This window comes from Equus quagga, unplaced genomic scaffold (genome assembly GCF_021613505.1).
Source record: "Equus quagga isolate Etosha38 unplaced genomic scaffold, UCLA_HA_Equagga_1.0 251_RagTag, whole genome shotgun sequence".
NCBI classification, from domain to species: domain Eukaryota; kingdom Metazoa; phylum Chordata; class Mammalia; order Perissodactyla; family Equidae; genus Equus; species Equus quagga.
This window is the reverse complement of record NW_025799859.1, coordinates 4,607,368-4,635,128: the sequence shown is the minus strand read 5'-3', so window position 1 is coordinate 4,635,128 and position 27,761 is coordinate 4,607,368. Positions and strand designations below refer to the sequence as shown.

At 34.9% G+C, this 27,761-nt stretch overlaps 1 protein-coding gene across 1 annotated transcript in view; it reads left to right on the top strand.

Moving 5' to 3' along the window:
* Window positions 1-27,761, top strand: part of LOC124233810 (low-density lipoprotein receptor-related protein 1B-like) — a 792,861-nt gene that overhangs the window by 99,508 nt on the left and 665,592 nt on the right. The window contains exons 13-14 of the mRNA XM_046651030.1: window positions 8,354-8,434; window positions 9,575-9,742. Of these exons, the coding sequence (XP_046506986.1) occupies window positions 8,354-8,434; window positions 9,575-9,742 (249 nt within the window). The remainder of the gene's footprint in view (window positions 1-8,353; window positions 8,435-9,574; window positions 9,743-27,761) is intronic.

The following is a 27,761-nucleotide window of genomic DNA, read 5'->3' as shown; positions in this document are numbered from 1 at the left end:
TACTCTATTTTGTGTGTGGGATGCCACCACAGCATGGCTTGACAAGTGGTGCTAGGTCTGTGCCTGAGATCCAAACCTGCAAACCCTGGGCTGCCAAAGCAAAGTGAGAAAACTTAACCATTATGCCACTGGATTGGCCTCCAAATTTCACACTCTTAAAAAAGATTACCACCAACATAACTACTTAGCTCTCCTTTGACCCTATATCTGTCATCAGTTATTACAGCAACTTTTACTTTCCTCACAGTCAAATGTCTTGGAAAAGTTGCATAAAATTTATGCATCCATCTTCCACTCAGTCTACTGTAGAATGGAAACTTGTTTTCTGGCCAAATAATTCCATGAAAACTGTCTTTGCTAAGCTCAATAACGAAATTTCTTTCTTTTCTTTTCATCTGGATAGTGCATTTCCGTTTGTATCTAATGCCACCTGAACAGGCTTCATCCCTGCTCTCTTTCTTCTTGAAACACTTTCTCTTCTTGTCTTCGAGGACAAGATATTTCTTGGTTTCCCTCCTACATTATTTCTGGCTCCTCTCTCTTTGCTTAACCGTCAAATATGCTTTCATTATTTTCTTTGAGAGAGGGAGTAAATTGCTTTCTAAAAAGTTCTGATTCCCCTACTGTTCTTTTTGAGGGAGAGGGAAGTAGATTTTTTGCACCTAATTCAATGTTGTAACATGTTTACAGGTTAATTTAGGTTTTATTCTCTTTGGCATTCTATTGTTTCACTACAGTGTTTCTATATGTTGATTTACTTTTACTTATCTAAACATAGATTGTGGTTCCTGAATCTCAAGTTATGTCTCATAAATTCTGGGAAATTCTAAGAAAGTATCTCTTTGAATACTACCTATCCTCCTTTTCTCTATTACATGTGTTTGGAACTGTTAGTTTAATGTTTGGTTACTTTAGTCTATCCTCCATGATTCTTAATCCCTTCTACATTCTTTTTAATCTTTGAACTGCAACCATGGAGATTTCTTCAGATCTATCTTCCAGTTTAGAAATTCTCTCTTCAGATGTACTAATTTGTGATTTAACTAGTCCATGCAGTTTGTAATTTCAAGACTCTGGTTTTCATTTCTAAATATCCTGTTTGGTTCCTTTTCAAGTCTGCCTTTGTTTTCTCAGAATATCTTTTTACATGGTTTAATTCTTTGCCTTATCTTTTAAACAAATTTGACTTACCTATTTTCTGTGCCTATCACATTTCATTCTATAGTCTCTATCCAATATTTTTTTTAAATATCTAAAGATCTTGTGGATCTAATTCTCCCATTTGTTAGGTCTGCTGAATTTGACAAGATTTTTTTGCTTTTGCTTTTTTGCTTTTTAATTTTTTTGGTAATTTTAAATTTTTAGCTTATCTTCTAAGTGTTTTGGCCCTATGGAAATCTTCTGAGGGCTTCTTAGGGTCACAGTTTCCCCGAGCACCAATCCTCTACAATATTATATGCCCTGAATTAATTTTCACCTTGATTTTTTTAACATGAGATTTCCTGAACTATGGAAAATAGACTTGTGCTACAGTCTCATGTTTATAAATTTTCAGGGGAGACTACATGTATTTTTTTCACTCATAGTCCAGGCTGAGACATCTCTTTGTCCTGGGAAGGGATGTTATCTCATCCATCCTTCCACTGAGGGCTTAGCCTCTGAGGATCTTGGGTCTATGCTGGGATTCACGCCTAGTGTGGAACTAAAGAATTGTCACCTGTCCAATGTTGACATTAAAACCCAAACATCTAGATTACAGATCCAGCATTCTTCTACTGCATTTGCAGGCAAAATTACACACACACACATGCACACAGTAATTATAGTTCACTAACTATTCTAGTTTTCAGCACCCTTTTCTTTTCTGGATACTGAAAGTTTATATTAGTTTCTTACACATTCATATATATATTCAAATGTTTGGTTGTTACTTTAGCATTTCTCGTTTGTCTACCATGTTGCCAGAACTATTCAATATTTTTTCCTAGCTCTTCTATTATTCTCATTCTACATATACTCTCTTGGCGTTCTTTTTGACTTCCAAGGCTTTGTAATACTCATAATGATCATTTCAAAATCTGTCTCTCAAGCCCATTTGTAGCTCCTAAAATTTCACTACTTTTATCTTATACCCTGTTACAGCCATTCTGAAATTCTTATTTTCTCAAACATTTTATATGCTCTGACTTCTGGGCCTTTAGGAATGACAACTTTCTCGAATATTCTAAAAGCACTTCTTTTCCTCCTGTTTATCGGATTTAATTGAATGTATCATTCGTATCAGCTTGTATATCACTTCCTCTGGGGCACAATATCCGAGATTGGATGCTTCTGTTGCATGTTGCAATAACACCTTATACTGCATAAATCATAGCACTTTATCAGAGATTTATTCAAATCACTTGTTTAATTATATTACAAATGTTTTTCCTACCAGGTTGCAAGAACTATGAGAAAAAGAGAATGCAGAACGTTGTATTCCCAGAGCCTAGCACTATTCCATTCATTCATTCATTCTAGGAGATGTATCTTTACGGCCTAGAACTTTATCTGGTATAAAATTCTCAGTAAAATATTTTGAATGAATAAAATTTTGAAGTAGTTTTCCACTCTATTTTACAGAGTAGGATCCCCGGGTCAGAGATGTTGAACTGCCCATGGCCACACATTAATTAGTGATAAAGCCAGAATGTGAACTCAGGTTTGCCTGCCTGTAAAGTCTGTGTCTTTATACATGACATTATATGTGGTATATAAAATGAGGTTTTTATGTAACAACAATGAAAGAGCAGCAAAAGGAAGACAATATGTGGTACACTGTTCTCTTATGATTTTCTCCAAAGTGTATTTACTCTGTTGGATCTTCTGAATTCTGTCCTATATAAGTACACATTCTCAGGAGCCACAACTAGTGTCAGTGTCTAGAAATGTTATATATCTTCTCAGAATATATAGTCCTATAGTCTGTATGATTTTAAAAAGCACCATTTTTTCATAACTGTATTTCATTATATATATTAGAGTAGTTAAAATCAGAATTCGAGTTTAGGTGGAAGACATGCACCATAGAAAGAAGAATTAAATTTTTCATTTTTCCCCAAATTTTCCCATGTTATAATTTTTCTAAGGGTCTTGTTATGATCAGCGTGGTATAGTGAAAAAATAACATATTCTGGAATCAGTCAGCCTAGTATTCAGATTTTACTCTGACACTTGCTGGTTATGCAATGTATCCTCAGGCAAATTATGCTGTTTTCTTCTGCGATTGGGATTAGCAATGACAATTATAAGGCTGTTGTGAAGAGTGTAGGTCATGTATATATGTGAGTAGCCTAGCACCTCATACTCAATAAATAATAATACTTAATGTAAGTATTATTGTCTCCTTCAGGTTTAGATAACACTTTCTATATGTTTTCCACATACTTAATCATGCAGGTGAAATTCACATATATAGGATGTGAACTACATGCTCTCAAAGAAACTTATGATAGCTGTATTTTGAGACTTCAATAATAAATTACTTAGAAATATTTATTTGGAGGCCAATGAGGAGGAATAAGTAGGAAAATTCTTACGTTAGGGACAGAGAAGAAACATAAATCGGATCCAAAATGTACCTCACTGGGTACTCCTCTAAGCTTTGTGTACCAGATAAATATAAGTACCATACCAACCGTGATTACCCTGGAGAGGGAGAGGAAACTGTTGCCATTTACATAATAGCACACATATAACCTGACAATAAATTTTAAGTGAAAGATATAATAGACAAATTGAGTCTACTACCTGCAACAAAAGAAAATTTTTTAACAGTCCATTAATCCATATTAAATATTCTGTGAGATTGAGGTAACTACCGAAATAAAATATGATTTTCTTTTCCTTGCTGTAATTGTAACCTGATAAAATGTAAGCCACTTTGGTTCATAATTTTTCTCTTTTTCAGAGTTAATCAGGCTATTTTTCCAAGTATCCTGCAGTTTGTGTCTCAAAGAAGATCCAAAGTCAAAGGATATTTATGCAAAGTCAACAAAGAAAAGATTATGTGTAACATTTAAGTCTTTGTCAAATATAAGAATTCATAAATATAAGAACAAGTACCCAGAAACAAACTAAAATATTCAGATACTATTTTCAACTTTTAAATTAATGCCAATGTGGAAGGACAGGGAAAATGTAAAATTTATTTTAAGAGGCATTTATTTTATTTTTTAGGTGAAAAAGTGTATTGTCATTAGAGCTCATTCCTCTATCACCATCTGATACTGGTGACAGGATACTAAGGAATTATGGATACAGTATTTTCTAACATTAGTAAAAAACAGAGGTTCTATATTGTGTTTAAATTTTTTGATGGAAGTCTTTCTAAAATGTACTGCACATTTGACTGCCTTATTAAGCAGAGAAAGCCAAAAATAATTTTTAAGTTTTTCTATTTGTTCTTCCATTCCTTTGAAACTCAGTCATTATATTTTATTGGAATGCTATGATAATCCCAGGAGTTATTCAGGTGATAAATCCTATTTTTTGCTATGTTAAATGCTTTCAGGATGTTGTACATTTCCAGATGATGTTTCTTCTGACTTTTTGATCTTTAGGACTTAAAGGACTCGAGAGATCATGTTACAAACCAAAAATCTGTGACCAGAGAGGCTGTGTGATTTCCCTGAGGTCACACTGCTTTGATAAAGGAACAGAAATGAAATATTAGTAACTTCAATTAATGCCTTTGTTCTTTTTAGTGATCTGTCCTATGCTTCCTTCTAGTTCCCAACTTATGTATATATAATTTGCCTTTTGGTCCTATAAACTAAATCAGACAACAAGGTTGCCAAGAGGAATGATTTAACTATTATGTAAAAAATTATTCAGAAACGAGATGCAATTGTTTAAGAACATATACACATTGTATGCATGTGTGTATGTTGTATTCACTGTGAGCAGAAGGGATAACTTTCATTTTCTTAGATAGTACAGATACACTGAATTTCAGATTATTTTATTTATTTTGAAAGTTTTTACCTTTTGGGGGATCATTTCCAGATGTGTTTTTGGCTGATGTTTAGACTTAGAAAGAGGTAGAAAGAATCTTAAAGATCGTGCAGAAAATTTCCCAACCAATGAAGTATCACCAAATATCAGAAGTTTCCAAACACTTGGGGTAATTTATTTTTTCCTAGTAAACCTTGTGATGTTGGTTAATATGCTCCTCAGTCTAGAAGAGAGATTTAAAAATGCAAATTTTCCTATTATAGATGCAAAAACATGTAATGTTATTTTTAAAAATTAGATCTTATCATATCTTAGAGTCTGCATTTTGTTGTTTACTCATTTTAACCATAACATACACTGATATTTCACTTAAAGTCCCTATTCATGTCTACTGTACAGCTTCTAAACATTAAATACTTATTTATCTAAGGAACAAAACATATTTTTGACAAGATTCATGTTGATTCCTAAAACGTAAACATAAGTTTTATTATTTTGTCAGGTAACAAAAGAAAATTCTCTTTGAAGTGTTGATTAAATTCTGCCTTGGGCATTTTCTCTTTTCTTTTGAGTACTTCCCCTAATATGTCAGAATATTTGTAAGGGTGCTATATGGATGGCTTTTAATGTAGTTTTTTATCTCTATATATCAGTGATTCCACCTTTTTTACTTCTGTCTTTGAATCACGTTTAGGCTCTGATCACATTTTTTGATTTCAAAAAAGTTAAATTTATTCTAAAATTTGTATCTCAAGATATGGCTTTGGTAATCATGAAATTTAACAAAGACTTGTTCACTTTTACAATAATTTTCATTCAAATGCCAATACTTCAGATGGATGTATTCAAATGTAAACTTGCATGAAGAAATTGCCTTTTAAGAAGTAAAGAGGCAGGTAATCAAGAATGCCCTATTAACCAGATCTGGTATGAGGCCACCACTTTCCCTACATGTTATTTATGAAATAATATCAATTTATGTTGTTATTTGGATAAGTTATCACTACTAAAGATGACCATCACTTGTGGTCTGTTTACTGGGTATCACTGCTGGTCACCCTGGCTGACTTTCTCTCCTCAGCTCAGCTACATACTAGACAGAGTTCATTGTTTCAGCATTTTAAGAGTGAAGATGAATATTTTAGCCTCTGATTTTAATTTAAAATGTTATTTTGTAATATTATTTCTAAGGGACTATCATGTAAAATTAATTTGCTTGCATTTTACTACTAATTCTAGCCTCTCGTGATTTGCCAAAAACGATGTTAATATAGACTTTTAACTTAAAAATGTCATAATTTTTAAGAGAAAAATAAAAACTATTCTATAGGAATTATAGCAATGCCATTTAAAATTCTTATTTCCCGAAGATACTGTCTTTAATGTGCTTCGTTGGTTAAAGTACTAACAAAATGCTCAGTAACGTAATTTTGAATGGAACCACGACCTGGAGTACTTTGAAAGTCCTAACTCTTAGAAAGAAATAATCAAGAACAGGCCTGAGAAAGTGTGCAAAAAAGGATTAGGTGAATCTTGGTATGCTCTGCCCTTTAAAAATAAATTAAAAGTTGATAGTGTTACAGAACTTAAAGACAAGATCAAAAATTCTAAATGATTAAAATTTCCAAGATTATAATATGAAATAGTAGGTGATATGGGCAAAAATTTGCTAACCAAATACTAAAATAGTGGAAGTATTTTGAGACAAATTTCTAATAAACATAAGGACGTTCTTCTATACGTAATGAAACAGTTTATGACAAATAATTAACCTATAAGCTTAATAGATACTATCAACATGGGTAGAGTAAAGTAACAGTTTAGGTGCATTCATGATACTAAGTAAAAATAAAATAGGAAATGGGCAGTAGAGTGTGACAGAAAGAGTGATGGACGGAGAATTTGATTAACTGAATTCTAAAAACCTGTTTTTCATTAGGGAGATACATGTAACCTTAGGCAAGCCTGACTTTTCTGAGCTTCAGTTTCCTTAGGGCTAAAATGATTGGATATAATCAGTGGTTTTCTTTTTTTTTTTAATGCAAAGAAATATATTGCTACTATCTGTATATTTTTCTCAAAATGAAATAATACTCAAAACTCCAAAATTAAAACTATAGATAGATAAATAATTGTATAGATAAAGAAGAGGTGAGTAGATTTGTCTAAAGGAGTTTGGGCAGCCAAAGTGCAGTCTGCTCAGCCACCTTGGTAGCCCTGAGACAACCTACAGAATACAATTTGAAAGTATTTATGGTCTCTCTTCCATCTGATATAGGCTATGATTCTAAGTTAGTTGTCTTAAAGAGAAAAACAAATATTTACCACAAAATATCATGGCTTCAGTTGTCATAGGAATAGTATTAAAGAACAGGGGACACAGATTTATCTCAATATGTCAGTTTCTTCTGTCATGTCAATGAACTGATGGAGATTTTTGTTTTCTTCTATATATTTCTATTTTTTAATTTCTACTAAATGAGCTATTGTGTGTGAGGATTTATGATTCCAGGAATATTGTCCTGGGAGCTAAATGGTCTGGTATTGAGCAAATCCTATAAACTCTAGGTGACTTACTTTCGTCATATATGAAAGAGGAAGAATAAAATTTTCTCCTGGGGAATCTTTTTCTCTGTTAATTCTGGGTTGTATTTTGTTGTTGTTACAGTTATCTAAAGATTAGGAAAGAAGGCCTTTTGATTTAGTTAGGTAAAACTTCTTTTAAAATCTAATTCTTTGCTGTTGTTGATTTTCAGGGAGTTTTGGTGTTTTGTTTTTAAACTCAGAATTCACACTTTCAAAATCTTTGTAATTGTATGATAGCAACTAAACTGATTTTATTGAGTTGGTTTTGTTTGTTTTTTGGTTTTTTGGGTTTTTTTACTTTCAACATGGCGATGCTGACATCCCTCAAGGCAGAGATAGATCTGACTTTCCTACTTTGGCTTTCTATTCAGGAAAGGCCTTTCTCTTTTAAATCACACGCACATTATTTAGCAGCCCTGAAGTGTAGAGCCCTATCCAGCTGTTATTTGCTGAGAAGAGGTTGAGTGTCTTGGTGCAGGGCCTTAACATCTATTCATTTTTCCTGCATTATAATGAACCCAAACAATCCTTCATCTAATGATTCTCCTTGGCTTTCCATCCCTGGAAAGTGCTCATTTAAAAGATATTAAAAGTATGTGTATCCTGGGTCCTCAAGAAGTTGCTGTCACTCTATTTGTTTGTCTAATGTTTCCTCTGTGCCTTTTGTGGAGGATAGGGGTGGAGTTCTGATCATATTAACAAATGAGATACAAATTAAGTCAAGCACAGTCAATAACATCCTTCCATTTGGATGTTTTTATATCTTTCACAGAATTCCCAACTTGTGAGCCACTAAGTCAATTTATATGCAAAAGTGGAAGATGCATTAGCAGCAAATGGCACTGTGACTCTGGCAAGTACCAAATGTTCACTGTACCGCACTGATTTGATTGGGGGCCTGGCTGGCTGTGCTGCTTCACCTCCTTCAGAGGTAGTTTGTAAGAGAAGCTTGCAGAGCCAAGCAAAATGGTTAAGACACGTGATAAGAGGGCAGCTGGCACATCGATGGGGATTAGCGTTAAGGATAATGGAGCTCAATATCTGTCCCATGGGGCTATGAGAGGGATTTGTTTTCAGATACTATGCTGGACATAGTCTAAGTCTACAAATATGTAGTGAAAGGGACAATTGAGGAAATGACCTGGACAATTCAGGTTCCCCAAAGTGTTTATGAAAAATGCTCTATAACCTCAGGATGGAGCAGTTTATAAATTACTATGAAATTATCCAGATGGTCTCAAGTCTGTCACCTTGCTTTTTAGGTACAAATAATGTTTTTTCTTATACTCAATTGTATCATTATGCTAAATTATGCCAACTGCAGGTAAATGAATTGTATATAAATCAATGCACTCTCAGCCATCGATTTCAATTTATTTCCACTTCATATTCCTCTCCCTTCCTTCTTGCAACAGTTTTTAATGAAAAAACAAAAATCATTGCTATTGAGAGTGTACAACAATTTCCCAGTATAAATACATAGTTAATAGCCAGTGGGGAAAGGGCACATAGTGGGCCCTCAAGTTGGGGAATGGGGAGGAAGGGACTGAAATGAAGATATAGCTATAAACTGAGGCATAGAGACTGTAGATCTAATAATAAGTTTCCATAATAATTATATTACCAGCTATATCATTTCATGAAATTCCTACAATTACCATCGTCTCCCACTTCATCATTATTTCATTCTGCATAAATACCTTTAGTTACTGATTAGTCATTTCTGAGTGAAAAAGAAATGCAGCTTCAACATCCAGAGTCAAGGATTTTTTTCTCTTGGTTTAGTAGTTGATGTTAAATGGGAAGTGAAGCAATATAAAAATGCAAATAATTCTCCCACTGTTCATGGAAAATGTTGATCATGGATTTATCAATCCTTTTTCAATCACAAAAGAAAACTCTGCATACTAAAAAGAAATGTTAGATATTTCATTAAAAATAACTTTTTTCCTGGATGGGTTTTCACTACCTTGATGTTGATGCTTCTTTCCAGATGACGACTGTGGGGACGGGAGTGATGAGGTTGGCTGTGTTCACTCTTGCTTTGATAATCAGTTCAGATGTTCCAGTGGCAGATGTATCCCAGGCCATTGGGCCTGTGATGGTGACAACGACTGTGGAGACTTCAGTGATGAAACCCAAATCAATTGTACCAAAGAAGGTGAGTAATTTTGTGAATTAATGAAATCTCATTTTAAATTGATATATAACATTTGGAGTATCTCAGAGTGAATATTATATAAAAAATAAATTGCTCATAAAAATATATCCAAAGTATACACGTGGAACTGTGAAAAAATAATTTGCTCATCTCTTTACTTTCTTTCTTTCCTTCCCTTTCTCTGGTTTCTCACCTTGATACCTCCTTATACTTTGAAACTTTCTTCTGTGGTCTTTGCTTCCTACTTTCATTAGATGCTTTACTTTCTTTAGTTGCTTTAGTTACTACTCCTTTAATCCCCTTCAACTTATAAACTGCCAAACCCAAAATCCATCCCAAAAAGAAAAGAGAAAAGAACAAGAAAGGCATAATTTTCCTTTTATTTCCACACCAAATTTGTTTCCTTAAAGTTTGAAATAATCTCCTATTAAATGGCTGGATATTCCAACTGACTGACTTTCTGAGATGTAAGTTAAGAGAGAAGGTCATGACCATGGCTCTCAGCCTATCTGTGGACCCTGTTATTTGCTTGGAATACTTTACCAAATTTGATCAGCCATAGGACATGTTAATAAATTAGAAATTATGTTAGAAATATCACAGAAAAAATCACTAGTCTGTCAAACATGCATATAATCAGTAACATTTTTAAGTAGAACTTTTATTTCTGATTAAGAAACTGAAGGGCAGGCCCAGTGGCATAGTGGTTAAGGGTGCCCACTCGGCCTTGGGGCCTGAGGTTCACAGGATCAGATCCTGGGTGCAGGCCTAGCACCACTTGTCAAGCCATGCTGTGGCAGCATCCGGCATAAAATAGAAGAAGATTGGCACAGAAATTAGCTCAGCGACAATCTTCCTCAAGCAAAAAGAGGAAGATTGGCAATGGACATTTGCTGAGGGCCAATCTTCCTCACAAAAAGAAAAAAAGAGAGAAAAAGAAATTGAAAGAACTTCTTTTTCATTCTCTCATTCACTCCACAAATATTTATTAATGACTTTTGATGTGCCCGGCACTGTGCTTGGAACAAAGGATAGATAAAAGGATGAAAAACATGGTCCTTGTTTAGTTTTAAAAATCTAGCATGCAAACAGACAAAAAATAAAGTGATTTATTTAATGTGGTAGGGTGGGAAGAACCACGGACTGTGAGATCATAAGAAAGGAATGATTTTCAAAGTGTTTTCCAAGGAGATATATTTGTCCTCTGCCAATATTTGACAACCTATAAAATATGGTGTTTCAAAAGTATTTTCTGTGACGTGGATTCCATTTGTCTTTCTTTTCTCCCCCTCTGCCCCGCAACTTTAAATACTGGAAACAGTGGCAATTAAAGAAATTACCTACATAATACTAGGTTCTTAAAAGGATAACCCTAGCTTTTTTGTGAATTCCCTAAGTGATTTATTAAAAGACGTGTTTGATGTTGATTTTACCTGTATTACCTGGATTACAAGAGTCATAGCAATGATGCAAATATAGCCAAACAATCACTTATGAGCCATGAGGCAATGAAACGCAGGTCCTCATGGCCAATGGTCTTCATGTGATTCACGACTTTACCTGGCAGTGGACATAGAAGCTATAACGAAAATAGGAGATGACTAAGAAATTTTTTGCCACAACGTCTTATAAGGATTAACATGAGCATATTTCAATTCAACTTTGCTTCCAAATCAAGAGAGGAATGAATTATAGATAAAGCTGTTACTTAGTATTATCTGGCTCTTATTCTCCATTATGCAGTAAGTTCCAGTCATCTCTTTCTCTCTTTCTCTCTCTCCCTCTTCTCTTTATTTCATTCTTGTGTCCTTTTCTCACCCAATTTAGTTGATCCACTAGTATATATGAACTGGAACTTTTTGCTTATTGTTAATCTGGCACGGAAAAAGAAAAAGTTTACAAAAATATTTTTCCTTTTCTTCTTTGTATATTTGAAACATTCATCAGTGGTATGGTTGACATTTCATTACTAAATTACACTTTGAATATAATCTGCATTTTTCCCCCACCTCACAGATGTCTTTTTAGGCTCCTCATGAGGTGTACATCTGTGGCCTGCTGGCACTGCCCCATAGTATGCTGTGAAAGATACATTACCCCACAGTTAATTTCCTTTCATCTCAGAAGTGAGATTCCGTCCCTCTCTTCTATGTGCATTCATCTTTAAGTTAAAATGATCATTGCACATTAAGAAGTTTTGGACAGATTGCTTTAGCCTCATGAGTATCCAGAGTGAGTGGTACCTCCCCTTGTAGGCTCTCTACATAGTTTTTCAGGTTTGGATTATTATAGAATCAGAAGCTATTTAATGTTAACGGCCTTCATCTTTGAGCACTTCAGTTTCACTAATATATTACTGTAAAGGATATACTGTCAATGTGAATGCTATGCATTTTGTATATGATTATGGTAATACACTAAGGAAATGATCCAGATAATATACATGATTCTTGGACATGTTTCAAGAGAAGCATGAGGAGCGCTTCCTGAACTAATTTATATTTATCAGATTATAAATTTTACTAGGATTCCCTAATCAAATAGTCTACTTGGTGAATACAAGTTGCAAGAATCGAGGAAAGGTAACATTCTGGGATGACTTGGGTGCAAGATAATCCAGAATGTTTCAAAGGGCATTTAAATATTTTTATCCATCATTATTTTTATTATGTATTCTGATATGAAAGTTGTAAAATAACCATGACACATAGAATTGTTAAAACTGATCAGGAAAGCCATTTTGCACATGCAGGCTTTGGGAAGCCATTGCCAAGGTAAAGTAGAAATTTGATGCAATTAGTCATATAATCCAGTCCCAAAACCTGCTGCGGAAGAAAGAGCAGGGGATTCTGGCTGGAGTTTCAAGACTGGCTGTCAAAACTGATCAAATCCACCATATAATTGCTCGGCACTTTGCTTTACACTGCCTGGCTAAGCAGAGCATATGGTGCAGTTTCTCTCCACTCAACTTGTTTTCAAAAGGCAGAAGTACTCTTGAATTGACTTTTAATAGTAAAGGAACAGGAAAAACCAGGAAATGGAACAGTTCATATATTTAATCTCCATTTCAAAAAATTCCTGAATTTAAGTTCAATGCATATTCTCCGTGAAAGCACTTTCAAAAAAGAATTTCTGTAGTGATGATCATTGTTTTCATCATCAGTATGACTAATATACGGCAACAGTGTTAAAGGATAGTCCTCTTCTAGATTAATATATACTCATCTTCTTTCCTCTTGGTGATGTGCTCTTTTTCCTCTCACCTCCAAACTCCCTTACAAGGCAAAAAAGACAAGGTATCTTTAGAAAGCGCTATGTTTTCACAGAGTCACTGTTGCGTGTGTGTGCGTGTACACATATACACGCACACAGACTACAAGCAAAAATGGAATAAAAAGACAGTCCGCAGCACATTGATTCCTTCCTTTGTTTCAATGCCTGTTTATTATTAATTTAGTTCTGGTTTCTTTTTGATTCTGAATTCTTTGGTTGGTACATTATTTCTACGGTGACCCTTTTGTAAAGCTACTGGGTGAATAGATTTTCTAAGTGGAAAAATAAGTGAGGCTGGACCCTCAAAGAATTTGGTATGAGAGAACTTCCTCCAGAGCCTCAGGCCTGGCTGTTTATTTAAATTCTGAAAGGTTTTGTAGAAAGATGGTTTTATCTGTAAGGACCTCAAGAATAAAGTTAAAATGAGACTTCAGTCTTTTCTCACAAGTCTTTAAGTCTCTGGCTGGAATATTTAAAAAAAGAGAGAGAGAGGCTTTGGATATATGTCTCATCTGTAAAATACCAAATATATAGAATTAATCTTATCTCATTGTTGACAGTTTAATTCATTTGAATTATGTAAACATTCATTCTTACACTCTATTGTGGAATAGTCTCAACTATATTTCCCCCTAGCAATAAAGCATTTCTAAAGTAAACATATGAAAATTATTCAGTATCTTTAGACAGCTATTCCCCCAGATCAATTTTAATTCAGAAATTGTTGTAAAAATTTATACCAAGTAATTTCAGCATGGACTTGATAGAAAAGAGAACAGGTTTTCTCTAGAATAGATTTTGCCTAAATTTTATTATTTCTCCTAAATGCATCTTAAAATCTCTCAAATATTTGGATTTTTCTTTACTTTGAAGGGGCATCTGACCCTGATTTATGATTATTGGTCTTTAATGCCTTCTGTCTGGCTGTCTGCAAAGGGAATATTTACTGCCGGCTGCATGAAGTGAAAGATCTGGGTGATGCCGGAACATATGTGATCTCTTATTTACATCACAAATATAAATTAAACACAAATTTAAAATTAAGTATGTATTGACCTTCTATTTTGATTTATTATTAATAATCTTTAAACAAACTCCCAAATCCATTGGGCAGATAAGTGTATAAGATTATTAATATACATGCCTATACATGCTCATATTCTTCTGCTTTAACTGTTTAAATTTGCTTCTGCTTTGGAAACTTCCACTTTCCTTTTTGGCTTTGTTCTCATTCATTCATTCGTTCATCCATTCATTTGCCTCACTAATTTCTTGTTCTCAAATTTGAGAAGGAAACTACAATATTTGATACACGGCGAATGCTCAGTAAATAATTATTGACTGAAACATTCTATTTCTTGACCACAAAATTTGTTTATACTCTCAGAATCCGAGCTTTATTTGTTTTGTCTTATATATCTAGCAACTTTTTCAGTTACTTCACGTTGCCCTCAGATCCTGGAGTTTATTTTCATGATGATGTACAAAACTAGGTGTACTGATCTAGTCATGTACATTTCCTTAATACAGTGTCATCACTTTCATTTATCCAATAAATATTTGCAATTTCAGCCCAAGATTCAACAAAATAAAATAGTCAGGATTTCTCCATATCTTTGGTTATTGCTTATTTCTTTTTAAGTCCTCTCTGCTCAATAGACAGCAAGTTCCAGAAAGATAAGAAAAGTTTAAATCTTTTTTGTATTATTATTTAATACTAAGTGCCGGTGAAGAGATTCCATTAGTGATAATATAGGGAGAGAAAAGAGATTTAAGATATGTTGGTGACCCACTAATTGCCAGGTACTTTACATTTATTATTCCATTTAATCTTCACAATAAGGATTACTCAGGCTAAGATACTTGCCTAGGATTACACAGCTGGAGTTTCAAACAAAGGTTATCTGCTCTTTATTCCTACATCCAGCTGTCTGCTCCTGCATCTGTGGAGTATAAATCTTTATTTTTTCTTCTAACTAACTCTCTATGAATTAATGTTTATATGATCCCCAAATAATTACTACGTTTTTCTCAATTGCATATTCAATTTCCCTTTAAGATGAGAAAAGAGAGACCTTTCTACTTATCACAGGTGATGTAATGAAATTTCCCAAAGGGCACTAGAAGGGACCTGGGCTATTACATTAAATAATCACAGTGAGGCTTTCTGTTTCTTTTTTTGTTTCTATTCTTCTTTGCCTCCCACAGTTCTCCTTGGTAAAGTGGATTCTGGAAATCTGTCATTGGAATAGCTGTGGGCATCCCCACACAGTTTCTTCAGTCATCCAAAGAATATGTTTGTCTACCATAAAAGTTTTACCTCAGAGACTCAGAAAATTTAGAAAGCAGGAAGAAATTTGAAAGATCATTTGGTTCAGTTCTTTTATTGTGAAGATGAGGAAAAGGGCTCAGCTAGACAATATTATCCTTATGCGTACATGACAATAACAAAAACATTATGCTGCTTCCTGCAAAGAGCTGATAATGTTCTGTGTTAGAGATGTTGCGACTGAGACCTTTGATGCGTAAAGACATTCTTAGGAGAGATTTTGGATTCAAATGATTATGTCAAGTTCCTTGTGGAAAATTCAGTAAGGTCTAATAGTACTGCCAATGAAAAAGAAACAATATCCTTTCTAGGGAACTTGAATACACTCAAAGCATTACAGATATCAAAACTTGATTTACAGCTGAAAGCTTTGGTTATACATTTAAGCTTGGAGAGAATGGAAATTAAACATCTTTTGACTTCCAGTCTATATCAGACCCTGTTTCAGCTGAACTATCATGTTGTTATTGTTTTTTGGCTGAGAAAAATTTGCCCTGAGCTAACATCTGTACCAGTCTTTCTCTATTTTGCGTGTGGGTCGCTGCCACATTGTGGCTGCCGGTGAGTGGTGTAAGTCCGTTCATGCCTGGAAACTGAACCCAGGCTGCCAAAGCGGAATGCGCTAGACTTAAACACTAGGCCACAGGGCTGGTCCCCTGAACTATCATGTTTTTAGGAGCACAGTTTAATCCTAACCACATAGAAAACAATAAATGTTATACACAATCAGACTCAGTCATCTGTTTTGTTTGTGTTTCACAGAAATATTCTAAAGATACTTTCAGTTCATTTTTATTAAAGCACACAATCAAAAAATCTGCTATTATTTATCAGTCACTGAATTTTTTTGAGAATAAAATATTGGCTTTGAACTTAAGGAAATTAACAAATTATGTTATGGATTCAGCAAAATCATATAATCTTCCATCCTAATATTTTTTTAACTATTCTCTTTTAATGAAAATATAGATTGTTTCCTGATAAAATACAATTAAAAGCAAACTCCATCTAGTTTGAAGTAGAGAAGTATAATGTCTGTATTCAATGAGATACAAATTGTCTGGCTTAACTTTATTCTCTGACAGATTGATTCATTTTCCTTAGGAAATGTTAATACTGAGATTTCAAAACAATGTTAATTATTAATGGATTTTATCCATAGGAAACCGCTTTTTGTTTTCCAGGACAGAATTACTCTTTAAAGGTCATTTTACTCTTAATACTACCTACAGCATTTATTTGGAGAGCAAAGAAAACTCAAGGCTTTTGAATCAATTAATAACAAAGCCTGTTTTTAGAAGCTACATTTCTAGCAATGTGATTATCAGGAAAATTAAAGGAATCAGATAAATATAATTTTTAAAAATTGTTAGTAACAATAGCACAAAAGAAGCTAATTATCCTCATCTTTACCATGTGGAAAATTAGTCATAGGTCCATACTTATGCCTAGCTTTTTTACGAAGACAATAATTATGCACCTTGACAGTAAAAAGAGTAACATCTCTTGTTTTTGTAACAGATATAATTAATTACTAAAGTCAATAGGTAACAAAAAGACAGATGTAATTTTAATGAAGAACCTCAGTCTGTTTCCTACTCTTTTAATAGAGCTGAAAACTAAGGGCAAGAGTGAATTAATTACTGTAGTCTTTAAATTCGGCTTCCTCATTCTCAAATTGTGGTTACTGATCAGTGAAATGATAGGAATTCAGACATTCAGCAGAAAATAAATAAACAAACAGAAAAGAGACAAAGGGCATGGATAATCTACAAAATAATTAATTCACCTCTCAATAATTGAGTAGTGCCCATGTTTTTGTGAGAGTAAAGAAATAAGCAATACGATAAAACTTTGCCTTTTTCCTGTAATAGTTGGTAGCTAGCTTCTTTCAGAGCCAATTTCAACAGTCAGCCATTGTTCCCATATTTCTGTGGATTTGTACTTAGATGTTACATTCCTGCAATGTAATGACCAGATTCATTCACTTTTTGTTACAGAATTGATTTCAGTTCTAGGCTGGTATTTGTGTACACATAGGCTTCCTAAGGAAAATTAACTGTCATTATCTGCATCCAAAACCTTTCCACAAATAGCTTTGGTGCATAAAGTCATGCACTTAAACTACCACGATCTTGCTGGTATGGAATTCCAACTACTATCAGAATCTTTCCATAGCATATTGTTATTATTGATATGTATGCACTTCAATAGCATGTCCTGTGAATCATAAATAGAATTTAGAACATTTTAGAACATGGGTTGTCAAATCTTTTCTGTAACAAATGAGATAGTAAATATTTTGGGTTTTGCCTGTTGCAACAACCCAACTCCACTGTTTCAGCACAAAAGAAGCCATAGGCTGTATGTCTGCAAATAATTATATATGCGTTCCAATAAAACTTCATTTATAAAAACTGAAAGTAGACCAGAATTGATCTGCAAGTCACAGCTTGCTAACCCCTTATTTAAAATACAAGTGGAAACAATTTCTAAAGGAGATATAATCCTGAATAATCTTTTATGCTCATGTTTCATAGAACATCAAATTTATTACATGAAAAAGGTAAAAAAATAATAGGGAGAAGAAAAGGCCAAAGAAAGAAGACATAACCGTTAATAATTTTTAAATAGTATTCTCTGACCCTCCCTCAAACATATTGTTCATATGTACATACTTATACATATTCTTTCCACATAATAATGTTATATCAACTTAAATAATGTCATCTTGTCTTCCTTTTTTTCCAGTAAATATTTGAGGCCTTCTGTGAGCCAGGTGTACTGCTAAGCCAAGAAGTAAATTCCACATGTACATAACCACATTTCAATCTGTTTTACTTAACATTTGATATCTAACATATCTGTTAAGGTGATTCGCTAATTTGAACACTGAATGGAAAAATAGGTTTCTCAGTTACATAGCCAGTTCAACAAATTAAGACATTCTGTTCGCTTCTATTTAGGTATCATCATTCCCATAATACATTAAATTCTAAATGAAATGTTCATGGTAGAGTTCCAGATATCAAAACTTAAACTTTTAATGAACTAAAAACAATATTTTATTTGTTTTACATAGACTTCACTTTTATGTTTAATTTACTAGAGAATATCTAATACCCTGAATTAAAACTTGCATTTCAATACATTTTTTGAGTGTCTATAAGTTGTTTTTTTTTATGGAGGTCACATTGATTTATAACATTATATAAATTTCATGTGTATATCATTATATTTCGACTTCTGTATAGACTGCAACATGTTTACCACCAAAAGTCTAGTTTCCATCTGTCACCATACATATGTGCCCCTTTACAACTTTCACCCTCCACCCACTCTTTCCCCTCTTGTACCCACCAATCTGTTCTCCTTATCTATGTGTTTGTTTGTTTATCTTCCACGTACGAGTGAAGTCACAGGGTAATTGTCTTTCTCCCTGTGACTTGTTTCACTTAGCATAATACCCTCAAAGTCCATCCATGTTGTCCCAAATAGCAAGACTTTGTATTTTTTAATGGCTGATGAGTAGTATTCAATTGTATATACATGCCACATCTTCTTTCTCCATTCATCTGTTGATGTCCGCTTAAGTTGTATTAAAGTCTTGACTATTGCGAATAATGCTGTGATGAACATAGAGATGCATATATCTTTTCGAATTAGTGTTTTCATGTTCTTTGGATAAATAACCAGAAGTGGAATAGGTGGATCATATGATATTTCTATTTTTAATTTTTTGAGAAGTCTCCATACTGTTTTCTATAGTGGCTGCACCAATTTACATTCCCACCAACAGTGTATCAGGGTTCCTTTTCTCCACATCCTTGCCAACACTTGTTATTTCTTCTCTCTTTAATAATAGCCTTTCTGATGAGTGTGAGGTGACGTCTCATTGTAAAATTGATTCTCATTTCCCTAATAATTAGTGATGTTGAACATCTTTTCATGTTACTGTTGGCCATCTGTATATCTTCTTTGGAAAAATGTCTGTTCAGATCCTCTCCCGTTTTCGTGATCTGGTTTTCTTTTTTGTTATTGTTGAATTGTATGAGTGCTTTATATATTTTGGATATTAACACCTTATCGGATGTATGATTTGCAAATATTTTCTCCCAGTTGGTAGGTTTCCTTTTCTTTTTGTTGATAGTTTCCTTTCCTGTGCAGAAGATTTTTAGTTTGATGTAGTCCCATTTGTTTATTTTTTCTTTTGTTTCCCTTGCCTGAGGAGATATGATATTCAAAAAGATACTGCTAAGAATGATGTCAAAGAGTGCACTGCATAGATTTTCTAGTTATATGGTTCTAGGTCTTACCTTCAAATCTTTAATCCATTTGGAGTTAATTTTTCATATGGTGTAAGATAATAGTCTACTTTCATTCTTTTGTATTTGGCTGTGCAGTTTTCCCAACAGCATTTATTGAAGAGACTTTCCTTTCTCCATTGTATGTCCTTGGCTCCTTTGTCAAAAATTAGCTGTTCATGGATGTGTGGGTTTATTTCTGGGCTCTCATTTTTGTTCCATTGATCTATGTGTTCTGTTTTTCTGCCAGTACCATGCTGTTTTCATTGCAAAAGCTTTGTAGTATATTTTGAAATCATGGAGAGTGATACTTCCTGCTCTGTTTTTTTTTTTCTCAGGATTTCTTTGGCTATTCGGGGTCTTTTGTTGTTCCAAATAAATTTTAGAATTCTTTGTTCTATTTCCATGGAAAATGCCATTGAGATTCTGATTGTGTTTGCATTGAATCTGTTTATTGCTTTAGGTAATGCATACATTTTAACTGTCTTTATTCCTCCAATCCATGAGCATGAAATATATTCCCATTTCTTTGTGTCTTCTTCAGTTTCTTTCAATAACGTCTTAAAGCTTACATGGTATATGTCTTTCATCTCTTGCTTAAATTTATTCCTAGGTATTTTATTTTTATTGTCATTGTAAATGGAATTGTATTCTTAATTTCTCTTTCTGCTACTTCATTATTAGTGTATAGAAACACAACTGATTTCGTATGTTGATCTTTTGCCCTGCAACTGATATGTCCATTAATTATTTCTAATAGTTTTTTGGTAAATTCTTCAGGGTTTTTATATATAGAATCATGTCATCTGCAAATAGTGACAGTTTTACTTCTTCCTTTCCAATTTGGATACGTTTTATTTCTTTTTCTTGCTTAATTGCTCTGGCTAGGACTTCTAATACTATGTTGAATAAGTGTAGCAAGAGTGGACATCCTTGTCTTATTCTTGTTCTTAAGAGGATAGCTTTCAGTTTTTCTCTGTTGAGTGTGATGTTAGCTCTGGGTTTGTCATATATGGCCTTTATTACGTTGAAGTACTTTCCTTCTACACTCATTTTTTGAGAGTTTGTGTCATAAATGGATATTGTTGTCAAATGCTTCCTCTGCATCTATTGAGATGATGTGATTTTTATTCTTCATTTTGTTAATTTGGTGTGTCACAATGATAAATTTCCAGATATTGAACTATCCCTGCATCTCTGGAATAAATCCCACTTGATCATGGTGTATGATCCTTTTAATGTATTGTTGTACTTGATTCGATAATATTTTGTTGAGGATTCTTACACCTTTATTGATCAGCAACATTGGCCTGTAACTTTCCTTTTTCATGTTGTCCAGGTCTGGTTTGGTATCAGGGTAATATTGGCCTTATAAAATGAGTTAAGTGTCCTATGCTTTTCAGTTTTTTGGAAGGGTTTCAGAAGGATTGGTATTAAATGTTCTTTGAATGTTTGATAGAATTCACCAGAGAAGCCATCTGGCCTGGACTTTTGTTTTTTGAGAGGTTTGTGATCACTGTTTCAATCTTTTTTATTAGTGATTGGTCTATTTAGACTCTCCATTTCTTCTTGACTCAGTTTTGGGAAGTTGTATGAGTCTAAGATTTTATCCATTTCTTCTAGTTTATCCCATTTGTTGGCATATAGCTTTGCAGAATGTTCTCTTATAATCCTTTATATTTCTGTGGTGTCCATTTTAATTTCTCCTCTTCCATTTCCGATTTCATTTATTTCAGCCTTCTCTCTTTTATTCTTAGTGAGTCCAATTAAGCATTTATCAATTTTGTTTATTGTTTCAAAGAACCAGCTCTTAGTTTCATTGGTATTTTCTATTGTCTTTTTAGTCTCTATGTCATTTATTTTTGCTCTGATTCATTTTTTTTTTTTTTAGTTCTTTTAGGTGAAGTGTTGGATTGTTTTTTAGTAAGCCTGTATTGCTATAAACTTTTCTCTTAGTACTGCTTTTGCTGCATCCCATAGGTTTTTTTATGTTGTGTTCTCATTTTCATTTCTCTACAGGTACTTTTTGATTTCTCCTTTGATTTCTTCACTGATCCAATAGTTGTTCAGTACCCTGTTGTTTAGTCTGAATATTTGTGACTTTTCCAGCTTTCTTCTTATAATTGATTTCCAGTTTTATACCATGTTGGTCAGAGAAAATACTTGATATGATTTCAATTTTCTTAAATTTACTGCGGCTTTTTCTGTTTCCTGAAATATGGCCTATCTTTGAGAATGTCCCATGTGCAATTGTGAAGAATATGTCTGCTGTTTTTTGATAGAATGTTCTTTATATAGCCATTAAATCTGTCTGGTCTAGTGTTTCATTCAAGGTCAATGTTGACTTTCTGTTTGGATGATAGAAATGGGGTATTAAAGTACTCTACTATTATTGTGTTGCTGTTAGTTTCTCCCTTTAGGTCTGTTAATAGTTGCTTTATATACTTTTGGGTGCCTATGTTAGGTGCATATATATTAATAAATGTTATGTCTTTCTGGGGAATTGTCCCCTTTATCTTTATATGATGTCCTTCTTTGTCTCTTGTTATCTTTTTTGTCTTGAAGTCTATTTTGTATGATATAAATATGACTGCATCCACTTTATTTTGTTTGCCATTTGCTAGGACTATCATCTTTCATCCCTTCACTCTGAGCCTATGTTTGTTTTCATAGATGAGATGGGTCTTCTGGAGGCAGCATATCATTGGGTCTTGTGTATTTTATTTTTTTGAAAGATTTACCCTGAGGTAACATCTGTTGCCTATCTTCCTTTTTTTTCCCTCCCCAAAGCCCCAGTGCACAGTTGTATATTCTAGTTTTAGGTCATAGTGCTGTACTATGTGGGATGCTGCTGCAGCATAGCTTGATGAGTGGTGCATAGGTCATCATCCAGGATCTGAACCCCAGGCTGCCTAGGCAGAGTGTGTGAACTTAACCACTCAGCCTCTTGGGTCTTGTTTTTTAATCCATCCATCTACTCTGTGTCTTTTGATTGGTGAATTCAATCTATTTGCATTTAGAGTGATTATTGATATAAAAAGGCTTAATATTGCCATTTTTTCTTTTGTTTTCTGGTTGTTCTGTATTTCCATTATTTTTTCTTGTTTGTATTCCTGTCAGCCATTTCAGTTTGGTGGTTTTCTATGATGTGTTTCTCTGTTTCCTCTTTTTCTGTTTTGTGACTCTGCTCTGATTTTTTGTTTTGTGGTTACTATGAGGTTTGTATAACAGATCTCATAAATAAGATAGTCCTTTTCTGTTGATAGCAAGTTATCTCCATTGGCCTATTCAGGTTCCATCCTTTTCCTCTTCCCCTGCTGTGTTTTTGTTGTCACAAATTATTCTTTTTTGCATTTTGAGTTTGTTACCAAATTCAAGTGGTTAGCTATTTTTGATGATTTCTTTCCCTTTAGCCTTTATGTTACAATTGTTTACTAACCTATTCTGATATATAGTTGCAATTTTCTGATTCTTTCTATTTATCAGCTTGCTCAAAGCTTTGTAAACACTTGCCTTTTCATTTCAGTTAGAAGGGCTCCTTTCAACTTTTCTTGTAAGGCAAGTCTGGTGGTGCTGAACTCCTTAAGCTTTTGTTTGTCTGGGAAAACCGTTATTTCTCCTTCACATCTGAAGAATAACATTGCTGGGTAGAGTATTCTCGGCTGACAGTTTTTGTCTTTCAATATTTTGAATATATTATGCCACTCTCTCCTAGCCTATAGAGATTTTCCTGAGAAATCTGCTGACGGTCTGATGGGAGTTTCTTTGTAAGTTATTACCTTCTCTCTGGTCACCTTTAATATTCTTTCTTTGTCATTGACTTTTGATAGTTTTAATACAATGTGCCATGGAGGTCTTTTTGCATTGAGATAATTAGGAGTTCTTTTAGCTTCATGTACTGTATATCCAGTCCTTTCCTCAGGTTTGGGAAGTTCTCAGTTATTATTTCTTTAAATAAGCTCTCTGCTCCTTTCTCCCTCTCTTTTCCTTCTGGGTACCCATTATCCTTGTGTTGCTTTTCCCAATTGAGTCAGATATTTCTTGTAGAATTTCCTCATTTTTCTTAAATCTTAGTTCTCTCTCTTCTTCAACTTAAATCATTTCTAGATTTCTATACTTGAGCTTGGCAATTCTCTTTGCATGTGGTCTGCTCTATTTCCAATGCTGTCTACTTTATTTTTCATCTTTTTCATCTACGTGTTCTTCATATCCAGATTTTTTGGGTTTTTGGTACAGTTTCAATCTCTTTGATGAAGTACTCCTATTCATTACATTTATTTTTGAGCTCATGGAACTGTCTTTCTGAATTTGCTTGTAACTCAAGTTTCTTCATGACAGCAATTTTGAATTCTCTGTCAGTTATATCGCAATCTTCTGTGACTCCAAGTTTGGTTTCTGGAGACTTGTCATTTTCCTTCTCTTCTACCCTGTTACTGTAGTTCTTCATGGTACTTGATGAGCTGATCCTATGAAAGTGCATTTTTGGTAGTAAACACCTTTCTTATTTGGCTAAGACTTGGTTACTTTGATTGTGAGCTGCTTCTGGTTGTGTTTGAGAGCCTACACTTTCTTCCCCTTATTGCCTCTGCCAGAGGTGTCATCAGTGCCTTCTTTGTGGTGCTCATGCCTCCAAGGTTGCTGGTGCCTTACGGGTTATGATGTTGCTGCAATCACAGACGTCACCACTGGGTTCACCAGGCTGTGAGCACCTCTACTGTTTCTGTGGTCACCTGTGTCTCATGTTCCCCCACTGGCCCCCTGTGGGTGCCCTAAGGGCTTGGGTAGTGCTGCCACTTGCACCACCTGTGATGCTGCTCCCAGGTTATCTGAGAGGGCTGGCAGCAGTATTGTCAGAGGTTCTAGTTTCACAGATGTTACTGCCACTGCCAGGGGCCCTGGGTCTTGCATGCAGCCTTTGCTGCTGGAAGGAGTGGTGTTGGACCTGCCACTGTTGCCAGGGTCAGGAAGGGAGGACTGGGTTGGCACCACTGTCTTTCCTGAAGGATCAGGTGGCAAGTGGCACTTGCCACTACTGGAAGAGGGTCAGGGGCTAAGCTGCAAATGCCATTGCTACTGCTACAGCCTTGGTCTTCTGTTCCAGCATGCTTTTTGAAACCTCACGTCAGGACACTGCTACCCCTGCTGGGGGTATCTGCATTGTGGATTGCCACTGCTGCTGGAAAGACTGGCTTCAGAGTCACTGCTGCTGAGGAAAGGGGGTGTAGGCTGGGTCACCAGCACCACCGTGTTTCTTGGAGCCTCAGGTCATGGGCACCACCTGCCACTACTAGGGGAGGAGCAGAGGCTAAGCCACAGGTGCCATTGCTACTACAGTAGCCTCTGGTCTCAGCACCAGTGTGCTTTTTGAAATATGAGGTCAGGACACCACTGCCACTGCCAGGGGCATCTGCATTTTGGATTGCTTCTTCTGTGTGTGGGGAGGGTGCTTCTTCTCTAGTTCCACTGCCTCCCAGAGGTCAAAGGGAACATCTCACTCCACCATGATGCTGACATCACTCCTTCTGTCTACATATTTTTAATACTAAAAACATTTTAGTGTTAAAATATTTGAATTTGTGCTAGGTATCCACACATTCTTTCCTATTTCCTTCTATTCAACTTTTGAATTGACCCAGGCAGTAAACATTAAAGATTTGAAATCTGATCTCTTTTTTATCATTAAATTTGCCATTAAATCCCATGTACTAATAAATGGTTTTAATAGTCCCATCCAACTTCTTACCAGGATAATCTGCACTGGGGACTACATACAGGGGTAAAAAGAATTCATAGAATAGAAGACAAAACACAAAAACCATGGCGTGGAAGTGTGTTGGGGTGGGAGAGAGGGAGGGGTAGTGCAAATAATAACCAAGAGATATGCCATCTAAAATCTAGATGGCATGCAGGCAGTCGTCAAGGTCCAATGGGATGAGGACAAGTTGGTTTAAGAGGGAGGCACCAGGCTTGACTTCATTGTTTGTTCACAGCAGAGATTGCAGTGTCATTAAGCAGGCAGCAGCCCCCAGGGAATCCATCCGACATTACGCAAAGAAGAGCAGGACAGTGTACCCCTACCAACTCCAACGCAAGCACTAGCCTGGCAGCTCAAGTGCTAGGAGGTAGGTTTAAAAAGCACCAATCTCCTAAGGATTTCTAGAAATCGGGGACATCCTAACCTCCAAGTAATGTTAAGGGTCCTCTTAAGCGAAAGCAGGCCAAGGTTATGTCCACACCTTCTTGGTAAATGAAGTAACTATTGATATGCTGCCAAACCCATTCCCAGTAGTTTCAGGGCAGTTGAAGAATATCTAGGAATCTGGAGCAAATAGCGGCCATAGGTGCAGGAATTATTAATACACAGTGATTCATTGAAAAGCTAGGAGTCGAGCAGGGACTGACACATGGCGATTCTAGGAAATGTAGGAAGCTTTCTGCATATGCAATACAAAGTGTTTTTTACTTTACAAAGCATTTTGTGATGAATGACAAGTTAAGGTATAAACTCCATTAAAATAATAAAAAAGAAAGGTGTGTTTTTCTCCCTAATTGGTCTCACAATTTAAATAATTCATTATATTTGCAACTCCATTATTATCTATTTTCTCAGGAGGACTTTAACATTTCTTATAGACCAAAAAAAGTATTCTGACTTAAAAAAGCAGTATAAATATAATGTTTATGTTTTTTAACTTTAGGAGGAAAAAACTCCTTTCGCTCTTTGTACAGTTGCTAGTCTTCTAATGGCAAATATTTAGTCCCAGTGAATTCATTTAAATATTGGGATAAATTTCACCATTGGTTGCCACATTTCCTCCAGGGCTCTGGATTTATTTATTTATTAGATTCTCCAAATTGTATGCTTGGTTTAAATAGCTTCAGGGGAAAAGTACAATAAAATTGCATTAGTTAAAAATATAACCAGCATCAGCAACTTGGAAACATAACAGTAAAACAGCATGAGCATATACATATAAACATAGTCATCATTTTAACACTCCACTGGGACAAGCCATATTACAAAGATGGATTGTGTGCCAAGCCCTGAAGCTTAGGCAACTGGGGCCCTGGGGAACCACACAGGCCTGGAACTCAGGTTGGAATGGTCGTTACAGGCTCCTTAGAGGAATGCAGCTTTCCATCCAGGGGAAAATCAACAACTGTTAACAGAAGCTGATTTCATTTGGCAAGAAGGTTAAGAGGAAATAAAACTCCATGACTTTTTTCTATGTCTTCTGGCAGAAGAGGACAGCATTTCTAAACATCAACACACACCTAAACCTAGCAGACATTGAGAAATTGGTTTGGGGTATTTTTAATTTATCATAAGTGGGTAGGATGAGTAGTGGGAAGGAAAGGAATATAGAAGTGTGCGTATGCATGTGTGTCCATATAATAGTCCACCTATATTAATATAGACTAATACTAGTTTAATAGTATTAGTAGTATACTAATAGTCCCACATTAGTATAAACTTTGAGTGTTCAAGCCAATGAAATAGATTTGTAAATATAACCCCTTGTAAATTTAAGGAATATTAGAGATTTTTTTCCCTTTCTGTTTATCGTTTAAATGCTCCCAAAGAGATCTATATAAACTGCATATCTGAGCAAATCAGAATCTATCTGAAGGTCTTTTTGTGATTCCCAGTTGCCTTTAGGATTATATCCAAACCATATAACATAGCACACAAGACCATTCAAGTTCCTGGCCACGTCCGCCTTTCTAGTTTTCTCTCTCTCCCCTCCCCTATCACACACTACATAGAATTTTATGAACGCTGACTTTGTTCAGAGTATTGTTTGTCCTGTTCTGCTTTCCCCTCTGCCTCACTCTTAATCATGACTCAGAACTCTCTTCATATCCTTTTTCATGAGAATTATTCATCTAACACCCCAAATCCAGGTTAATTTTCCCCTCTGTGTATTTTCATGGTGCTCTCCCCTACCACAGCACTTATGACATTGCTTTGTAACTGCATACATCACCTACTTCTCGCTATACCCACTATTTATGATCTTTTCAAAGGCAGAAACTGTATGTTTCATTTTTCACCTAGAATCCAGCAAAAGCCATTTAACTGGTCTCCCCAGTTCTACTCAAGCCTCCTAAT